Below are 11309 nucleotides of genomic sequence, written 5' to 3'. Positions count from 1 at the left end.
AAAGGTCAATATTCTCTGGGGGATTGATAAGATAAAGACCTCTCAGTTATTTTAATAGTATAATATGGTCTCACTTATTAGCGACAATAAAGGTCAATATTCTCTGGGGGATTGATAAGATAAAGACCTCTCAGTTATTTTAATAGTATAATATGGTCTCACTTATTAGCGACAATAAAGGTCAATATTCTCTGGGGGATTGATAAGATAAAGACCTCTCAGTTATTTTAATAGTATAATATTGTCTCACTTATTAGCGACAATAAAGGTCAATATTATGGGGTGGGATTTGTAGGTTAAAGACCTCTCAGTTGTTTTAATAGTATGATATGGTCTCACTTATTAGCGACAATAAAGGTCAAGGCACTTGTTTTATTTCTAGTAAAAAGTCAGCGATATCAGAGAATATTATCTTTAAGACAATGTCATCTACTCGGAAACATCAAAATATTTCATATTTTTAGAGATATGAAACAGCTGAAAACTAACCTTAGGCTTCTTATGCTTAAATCCTTCAGAAATGTTAAAAATGATTTATTAATACATGTGTATTTTACTAAAGTTAAAGAACGTAGGTAAAATCGACAACGTGTAAATATTGAAACTAGAGGAACGCGGGATTAGCGTGTTTTTTTTGTTGTTGTTTTTTTTCTTCTTAGTTTCAATATTCACACTTCGAACAGGTTGAATATAACAGATTAATTTTCCTCTCTACTTTTATCTTTTCTACATCACACATTATTTTTTTCTTCATATTCAATGGCCTATACGTATCAAGTATCAAATGCATTATTTTAAGCTATAATATTTAATGGTGTAAATAAAAACAGCTGAAGCGTTAGAAAACCCAATCAGAAATACAGTTGATACAGAATGTTTCAATACAGAGGCTACTGCTCAAGCAGTAAATTGAGTGAATCATAAAACAAAAAACTGATAATCCATCGCTTTTCCTAACTTTCTCAGAGGTTATCGAGTTTCTTAGATAGTGATACCAAGAGCTGGAATTATTAAGTGTTTATTTCACAAACATGGATATTAACGTTTGTGTTGTTTTGAAATAACTGAAGACAAAGATAATGAGGAAAGATGATATTAAATTTGTCAGGAGAACATGAAGGAGGGTAGTGAACTGTAAACCATGCTTTAAAGTTTAAACTACAATACTTTGGAATGACGTTGTAATGCTGATTAATAGTATTACGGTTTTGGAGGTGGAAAATATTTTGGTACTTTAATCTCTTGTAGCCGCTCCCCAGTGGCATAGCGGTATGTCTGCAGACTTACAATGCTAGAAACCTGATTTTGATACCCGTTGTGGGCAGAGCACAGATAGTCCATTGTGTAGTTTTGTGCTTAATTACAAACAAAACAAATTATCTTTTGTACGATATCACAGCGTTGTACTAACAGTAAAGTAGGGTTACAGACAAAACAAATTATCTCTTGCACGATATCATAGCGTTGTACTAACAGTAAAGTAGGGTTACAAACAAACAAATTATCTTTTGTACGATATCACAGCGTTGTACTAACAGTAAAGTAGGGTTACAAACAAAACAAATTATCTCTTGTACGATATCACAGCGTTGTACTAACAGTAAAGTAGGGTTACAAACAAAACAAATTATCTCTTGTACGATATCACAGCGTTGTACTAACAGTAAAGTAGGGTTACAAACAAAACAAATTATCTCTTGTAGGATATCACAGCGTTGTACTAACAGTAAAGTAGGGTTTTATGTGGACTTGTTTGTGTGAAAAAATATTTTTTGTGTACACTTATAAGATTGTGAATTAGATTGCCTGATGAGTAATGGGCTCAGTTACTATTAATAAATTTTACTTGTTAAAACTGTGACATTTAATTTGGTTTTAGTTTGATTGTTGAGAGATGTAAGAGTTAACGTTACATAGCCAATTGGTTTTCTTACTTTTGATGTTAAAAAAACAAATAGTGTTATTGTTATTGTGAACGACGTTTTAGCGTTCAGTTTTTTGTGTATTTAGTAAAACAAAATAATTGATTTTCTATTGATATTACAGAAGGAACTTTTTAAACTCTTGAATTTATTATTTTCGGAACACAGAACAGCTGACGTGGTTTTGATTAAGTTATTCTAGGTGGATAGGATTTTAGGAGTTATTGTTCTTTAGTCCAGCTAGTCGAAGGTGGTTGGATGTTCGGAGTTATTATCCTTTGGTCCAGCTATTAATAGTGGTTAGGGTGTCTGGAGTTATTGTCCTTTGGTCCAGCTACTAACAGTGGTTAGGATGTTCGGGGTTATTGTCCATTGGTATAGCTACTAACAGTGGTTAGGATGTTCGGAGTTATTGTCCTTTGATCTAGGTATTGAAGGTGGTTGGATGTTTGGAGTGACTGTCCTTTGGTCAAACTATTCCAGGTGGTTAGGATGTTCGGAATTATTGTCCTTCGGTTAAGCTATTAAAAGTAGTTAAGATGTTTGGAGTTATTGTCCTTTGGTCCAGGTATTGAAGTGGTTAGGATGTTTGGAGTCATAGTCATTTGGTTCAGCTATTACGTTCAAACATATGTTCAGGTAATTAGAGTTAGACTATAAATAATGTTCCTGGACTGTTTACTAGCTAAGAGACAACACAACATTTATTAAGTTTGTTTTGTAGTCAAGCACAAAACAACACAATGAGCTATCTGTGCTCTGTCCACCACGGGTATCGAAACCCGGATTTTTAGCGTTGTAAGTCCGCAGAGGATTTATTAAGTATTATAAAAATATAATAGAATAACACTAACAAAAGTAATCACCAGAAGGTTCATTTAACCTTAAAGTCTACCATCAACAGTAACAATCTAATATTTTTATCCATGAGTCCAAGATATAGGAAATAACTAGAAACTCGCATTGTGTCACTCAAGTAAGGTATACTCTATTCTTAATTAAATTTGATTTTTATTAACTATCTTGATTAGAATATTTAGTAGGTTTGCTCTGTTTTTAATTAATATACTTTTATGCTAAAGACTATTTTACATTGTTAGATTATTATATGGACTTACGACTAACTGCAGTCTCATAAGATGGCCGAACCTTGCGAGATATTATTGGGTTAACGGCCGAAAATGTCGTCAACACTGAAAGTAACCAACTGATGAAACAGTAATATTTAAAAGTAAGAACTGTATATTGCATTAGCTATAATCATTACCTTGTTGATTTTTATCTTTATGTTTGATCTAAGTAGCTAGATTGCTCTGATACGAAGTTAATATGAAATTATTAAATAGTCTTTAATACATACAAAATAAAAGCGCAAACTACATCTTCCGAAACACCATTCTACTTATTCATCACACAAAAGGTCAAACAAGTGTGTGAAAGAAAATATTTCTAGGTTGAAAATGGTTCAGCTATCATACAAACATATAGTAGATACTTCTAACTTCAGTTATCCAGTTATTGAACAGACTTCACTAAGGAATACCCCAGCCAACTTGGCATATGTGTACAGAGTTTTAACTATTGAAATCGCGAAAAACATATAAAACTAGCAAATGTGAAAGCCACATACAAAGACACTGTTCAAGCAGTAATAAGTATCTTAGTAATTCGAGGTCTCTCCTAACAAAAAAAGAACATGTTTTAAAGTCACCGGAAAAATTAATTAATTATAGATTTAGCTACCTTTATAATAGCTGTGTCAGATAGCCCTCGTGTAGCTTTGCGCGAAATTCAAAACAAACCAATCAAATCCACAATGTTACACGTAGAATATCTGAATGCTAAACATATTTGAACACAGTGCGCACTACTGCTTCATCTGAAGTGTTGTATTATACAGATCATGACAAGCATGTGCAATATGCAACAGTGTGTGTGTGTGCTCACACAGAGGTCTATGTATATAATACAATATGTACTGAAATTATGAAGAACGTAATAAACGCAATAATGCATGCGTTGTTATCCGTCCCTAATTTAGCAGTGAAAGACTAGAAGGAAGGCCTCTAGTCATCACCATCCACCGCCAACTCTTGGGCTACTCATTTACCAACGAATAGTGGGATTTACCATTACATTATAACGCCCATACGGCTGAAAGGGCGAGCATGTTTGGTGGGGCAGGGATTCGAATCTACGAACCTCAGATTGCGTGTCAAGCGCTCTAACCACCTGGCCAACAGTGTGCAAACGGTGGGGAAATTTATAACTTTAAATAACCACGTGATTACTTTGTTTCATTCTATTAATAAATAAAGGTAAACATGTTTACTTTTAGATTAGAAACGCTATAATAATAAGATTACTAAAGATTTTGAAACGAAGTAGTAATAATAACCTAAATGAAGCTTTTTAAATAACGTTTCAAAAAGCGTGGGTAATCTATATTATACATATTTCTAAGCTCAATAAAAAGACATCGAGATAGAAGTGCCTGAAACGATAACCATGATAAAGAAGCTTATGACTTTGAACCGAATAATTGCGAAGCACTTTTCGCCATTTAATTTGTAATAATACATAGTTCGCCATGTTTTCCGTATAATTTTCAACAACAAAAAGCATTTTAATAGCCACAGTAGAGGCAAGAAAGTAGTTTCATGGAAGATAGATATCATTCATAAGGGAGGATAAAGTACATTAACCATCTCGAGTCATACATGTAATCACAGACCTCTTGAGATTTATTTCTGTATAATAAAAACAATTTCAGGCTTAACGCAATCCTCACATGTTTATTGTAGAAATAAATAATCAAAATGAGAAAAGAAAACATGGTAAAGCGTGCTAAACTGAATTAATTTACTTATAGGTGTAAACACACACACACACAGTAGTATTTCACAAACACAAATCTCTGCATCTGTTCATTTTTTTGTTTCGTTTTTTCAATCTGTTATCATTCAAATTCTTATTTTTGCTGTCAACTAAAATGTCAAGATGATAAGTTTATCTTCGTGTTTATTTTTCATTCGTTATTGTTTGTTTGAAGTTAAGCACAAAGCTACACAATGAGCTATCTGTGCCCTGGTCGCCACGGGTATCGAAATACGTTTCTAGCATTGTAAGTCCGCAGATATCCCGCTGTGCCACTGGGGGCTTCATTCTTTAATCTATACTGTAACGAATCTGTCGTTATGTATTTATTTTAATGTGAACGTTGTTTAGATTAAATTTGCATTTAAAAATATGCATAGCTCACAGTGTTAGATATGTATTGCGTGTAACGAATTTGTTATACATTTATTTCAATGTCAACGTTTGTCTGAATTGAGTTTATATTTAAAAACGTTCCTAGCTTACAGTGTTAGTTGCGTACTGCGAAACTCCCGCCAGTTCTCCAAGGTTGTAGAATATTCGTGAACGTAAGAATCGACAATATATCCACTTCCGTAACCGGTTAAATATAGCTCAGCATTGTTGTTGGAATTTTCAAGAAAACCTTTCCCGCACCTATAAAAACAGCCAAGGCGACGCGCCAAAATAGAGAGCCTATTAGTCGTCCAGTGTGCTAAAAACTCCAAAAGCTTTTTATAACATTCATCAATCGAAAAAAATTAAGACATTTGACCAGGAACAGTTACAAATTTCGAACATCAGTGGATCCTCATCGGACGTTAGTATCTTTCCGAAAATATTACAGGATTCTCTTTGGACATTAGTAGTTTTATGAAAACATTATCTTACTTCAACGGTACAACAATTCAGTGTGGTGACCAATGAGACAAAGCTAGCTAGCTTCCCGGCAATCGTACATACATCGACTTGAAATTACCTCACTAGATATCAAGGGAATTCCAATCTAGAAGGAAGATATATTGTTTGTAAGTTAGTGAAATCCTTGTTTATGAAACTGTGTTTGTAGTAACTAGTCATAATAATTGTTATTGTAAATTATACTGTTGTATATATATTAAAACATATTTGTGTGAAAAATGAAAACTGTGTGTATCAGTCTTGTTGGCAAATATGTAAATTAACTAAAATATCGGCATATATCTAGGTACTAAATCCAGAATACGATTTAACTGTTAAATTTAAATTATCTAACTCGGCTTCGGACTAAAGGGGGAATTGATGATTTAATGTTTTCTCTCTGTCATGGTAGAAGGTGCAAGGAACATTAATGAACAATTAAATGTTATTAAAGTAGAACAAACACACACAAACCTTCAGATCAATTGTATCATATAATAGCTATGAAAGGACCTCTTACAAGGTACTTAAAAATATATCGAGGCTATTAGATTCGCGTATTGTACTTCAAACATATGCTTTTTGCGATAATAGGATTGTACGCCTCGCGAATCGAGGACTGCACCCGATCCACCGACCATCAGCCAAGAAATGAAGCTGAAAATATTCTTTGATAGATTGGAGAGTATTCATGATGAGTAAATTGGGATGAACAGCACCTGCCTCTTGTAAAAAACACAATTTAGAAAGTCTTTGGTTTTTCGTCTTCAAAACCTGTGTTGTTGGTTTTTTTTTACAAGAGGCACTTGCCGTCCACTCCTGTTTACTCATCAAGCTGAAAATAGTTTATTTTCAATGTCTTCAACAGTGAGGCTTAGTTACTGCACGTTTATTATCTATTGCTATATTACTCTTAGGTTTAATACCTAACAAACTTGAATAAACCACGATATGTCTCTTTCCTTCCAAAGCTAGTGTCCAGCCACTGAGACTTCATTTAAAACACTAGTTGACCTTACATTAAAATAATATTACGGACAACAGAGAACTGTTTAGTCCCTCAAGGTTATCCCTGTTTTCTAATCCCTTGAAAAAGTAAAAATCAAAACCAACCCTTTAATTTTCAGTAAATCATTAATTCTCATTATGTTCTTGTAAGGTGCCGGCCACCACTACTTCTGATGGTAATTAATTGCATAAACCAATTATTCTATTAAAATAATAGCAATAAACAGTATAGAACAAAGTTGGAGAAGCCCTGTATTATAATGTATTATTATTATAAATAATTTGCCATTATCTTTACAGAGAAAACTGCTCTTAAACTCATCAGGTTGCACTAAAAAGTTATTTTTACAAGCACGCAATGATATTACATTTGAAACATATTATTCATGTTGAGAGTATACGAAAAAAAAAGACAATTAAAACGAATGAACAGCTCTATGAAACCTTGTAAGATTAAAGAAGTTTTGAGTTTTCCTACCGATAACCTCAAGAAAAACAATAAAGTATTCAGTTGGTTCATGTTTGTAATCAACTCTACACTTGTACATCCCATGGTCGTCTTCTTTTATATCCCATACTTGTAGGATGGACGGGAAAATGGAGACATTGTAGAAAGACCTGTTGGTTAAAGTACCACTGGGAAGATGTGCGGGTTTGTTTCGTATACCGTTTCTGGCATCCATAATGTAAATGGGTTTTGTAGCGTTGTCTTTATACCACAATATTAAAGATACTTTATCCTCGTGGAGTGAAGAAAAATTACAAGCTATTTCTGCTGATCCTCCTACTACACTTTCGTACACCAGGTGGCCTGCAAAAATGAAAAACAAAATTATTTTCGACAAACATAAACTCTTGTGTTAGGGTACTCCAAGTGCTGTTTGAAGTACTTTGAATAATTGAAATTTTAAAAGTAATTGAATGAAAGCTATTCTATCAATCAAGGAAAAACTTAATATCATAAAATATTTTTTCGATGTCAGAAAAAAACACGTAGGTTCAATAACTCTTAATGTAAAACAATAAAAATCCTATAACCCGAGTACTTTTGAAAGGTGGACCTTTCTTTTTTAGAGGTATTATTTTATCCCTGAAGAAGAACGGTCCACCTTTCGAAAACGCTCGGTTATAAAGTTTTTTATCTTTTTTATGAAATACTTTTAAAAATTCTGAGAGATGAACAGCATATCGTCAATACTTTCAGTTAAAATTACAATAAAACTCAATGGATTTTTTCCAATATTTGCATCAAAGAAATCCAGATAATGTTTGATCACTTGAACTCAATAGCATGACTTGGATGAATCAGAATGATATCTTAGATCTGTGGTAAAGTCTTCACTATTGAGTATTGTAGCCCGAATGAATCATGTTTCCAGACAACAAGGGTATCATTTCAGATCATAAGAATATAATTAACAGTCTGGCTAACGAATTAAATTTAAGAATAACAAGGCTTTGTCTTCAATAAATAAGTGGCATGAAATGGAATCATTAAAACAGAACGTTATTGTGAACCCAATACGATACATTGATCCAAACAAAAGAATTTCATTGCTAACTCAGTTAACCAGGTTTGGACGCTCCATAATAATCTGTGTTCTGAAATATATTTTTTTCAAAAACTAACTGGTCTAGCTTAAATAAAATGTATTGAATTAGACAATACGTATTCAACTTCGCACGGTGAATGTCTGAAGTAAATTTAAATTATAGATTTAACATAAAATACTGACATCAAAGAGCCATTTGATCCTTCAAAGCTGTCTTTTCACATCCACCTTTGAGGAAATTAAAAATTTAAACACAGCCTTAATTTTCCAGGAAGTAATCATTTCCCCTCTAGACCTCCTGTAAAATGGTGGTCACCAGTACTACCTATGGCAACTTATTCAATAAGTTAGCTATCCCGCTAGAAAAGTAAAACTGACCTGTCCTTTTCATATCTTAAAGTTATTTTCTTCAGTCTTATTCTCTTCAGAATGCAGTAGTAAGTGATTAGAAGCTTTTATTCTACCAATCCTCCTATAATGTTGTAAACTTCAATTGTATCACCTCTTACCCTTCAATATCAGTTAATAGATGTTAAACTTCTCCTGTAAGATAACCCTTCCATCTCTGAAATAACTCCTCTGAACCCTTTCCAATAAGCCAATATTCTCTCTTAGATAAAGAGAACAAAGTTATACGTAGTATACCAAATGAGACCTATAGTAACTTGTATAGAAAGATAATTACTTTTATGGACTTGTAATCTATATGTATATAAAACAGTCTAAAGTTGTATTAGATGTGCTACTAGTAAAAAATCACTGTTTTGATGACTTATTCACCCCCCCATCTAAATTTCCTTTTTTTTCAGTCACGCTATTGAGTAGGGTGTAGGTTATCGAGAAATTTAACTAATAATTTACATATTGTGAAAATTACATTAATGTATCTGTAATAACCATATAACATAACATGAAGGCATCAAGGGACCATTTGGTCCTTTTGGTCTACACCCATCATTGAGAATAATCTAAAAAAAAACCCTTATTTTCCAGGAAATCATTGATTCCTCTCTTGAACGCTTGTAAAGTAGTGATCTCCACTACTGTCGATGACAACTCATTCCATAAATCAATCATCCTCTTAGGAAAATAAGTTTGTTTTAACCAGAACGTTGACTGTATTTCCCCATTCAAATAAGTCGATGTCTTTTCTTAACCAAATCTATAGACATTAAAGTCAAACTAGTAATAATATTACATAGTTATTGTGACGTGGAACCGAGACACGTGATAAATACAAGATGAATGATAGTTACTGCATAGCTGATGAAAACGTGGCACGAATGAAAGACTCTTCACAGATCAGTTCAAAATGCTTATAAACGAGGCTTAAACGTGTAAAATAAAATTTGGTAACTGCAGTATATATAAATGTCTATTTAGTGGCTGTCGTAGTGTACAAATACACAATGTCCAAACTAGAATAAAATTTGGTAACTGCAGTATATATAAATGTCTATTTAGTGGCTGTCGTAGTGTACAAATACACAATGTCCAAACTAGAATAAAATTTGGTAACTGCAGTATAGATAAATGTCTATTTAGTAGCTGTCGTAGTGTACAAATACACAATGTCCAAACAGGTCTTGTGAATGTCATCCTTCACTATTTAATTACCATGGCAACTCCTTTTATTTCTACGTTTTTTAAATAAAACACCCGTTACTAAATCTAAAATAATCAATTTCTAGCATCTTCTAGATCCGAGGTGTTCGTTATTTAAGACGAGCTAATGTGACGACAGTTAGGAGGCTTGAAGTTTTCGAAACAGAGAAAGCCTTTTGTGTCAAAATATATAACATAGGTTCAAATTCATCTTACACGAGACAGAGTAGTAGACAGGAACAAGGCTAAATAGCAGAGCGTATGATGGAATGTTGAGTCATTACGAAACTGGGAAGAATTTATAATGAACCAGTTAAGTATGATGAATTGGTTTTACAGGTTTGTAATTAGTGTACAATCATTGCTATGTGTATTAAAGATGGAATAACACTGAACTGGTTTTAGCAACCGTAGTAAATAACGAATGTTGAACAATACTATTCTCTTTACATGTGTGTGTAGTATGATATCGTAGCAGTGATTATATGCCCTATAAATAGGGCGTTCGATTACAAACTTTCCTGTGTTGATTCACAATTTTTTTAGGTTACCTTTGGTTGTACATTTTAGTACAAATTTCAAATATTCGCCCAACTCCTAAACGTGAATCATAAGATAACATGCAAATGATTATGTGGTAATATCAAAGTTTCTTTATTTCAAAACACTTATTTATTATGGTTGATTCCCAAGTCTCAGGATTTCCCGTTTGTCAACAGTTGTTTGTATTGCGATACAGTCACATATCCAACGTTTATCGTGCAAGTTTAAAACTGTGAAGATTGATATTGTTAAAGTTTTTAATGACTTTAGCACAACAAGAAAAGTTAAGACCGTTCCTTAAGCAGTAAAACACTTTTAAACACATATTTTTATTATTCAGTGGCGGGTAGAATTAAATTTTCTGCTCTCAAAATAGATTACGTAAACTTTGATTTTTTAAAATTTTTTCGGCTTATTGTTTCTCTTTGTATATTGTAATTATAGTTAAGTATTTAAACTAAATCGTTATATTCGTGTTTAATATGAAATTCAACATACTGATGAAAGCTCTTTTAGTTGTGATTAGATGTGTACAATCGATTGTTTGCATGACAGCGAAGATGAGAAATTCATAAAGATATATGCACACTAACTTGTACTGAGTAAACCCATTATATGGTTAATATTTCAGTTACGTAACCTTTCTCGTCCTCTAATTACTGCATTCTGTGGCATTTAGATCTGCAGTTTATCAACCGGCAGCGAATTTGTTGTCCATGTTGTCCCTTGATTGGTTGTCCATGTTTCTTATATACGTCCCTATTGATGAAATGTTTCTACTTGTGATGAAAAACTCTGTGGCATTTAGATCTGCAGTTTATCAACCGGCAGCGAATTTGTTTACCTCCCTTGATTGGTTGTCCATGTTTCTTATATACGTCCCTATTGATGAAATGTTTCTACTTGTGATGAAAAACTCAGT

General features: G+C 33.0%; 1 protein-coding gene across 1 annotated transcript in view; it reads right to left on the bottom strand.

Annotated features, from left to right (window-relative positions):
* The window catches only part of LOC106464362 (lachesin-like), a 111011-nt gene that overhangs the window by 29667 nt on the left and 70035 nt on the right, over positions 1–11309 (bottom strand). The window contains exon 2 of the mRNA XM_022392052.1: positions 7165–7497. Within this exon, the coding sequence (XP_022247760.1) occupies positions 7165–7497 (333 nt within the window). The remainder of the gene's footprint in view (positions 1–7164; positions 7498–11309) is intronic.

This window comes from Limulus polyphemus, unplaced genomic scaffold (genome assembly GCF_000517525.1).
Source record: "Limulus polyphemus unplaced genomic scaffold, Limulus_polyphemus-2.1.2 Scaffold1628, whole genome shotgun sequence".
Taxonomy (NCBI): Eukaryota; Metazoa; Arthropoda; class Merostomata; order Xiphosura; family Limulidae; genus Limulus; species Limulus polyphemus.
Note: the sequence above shows the minus strand (reverse complement) of the source record. Positions and strands in the feature narration are given on the sequence as shown.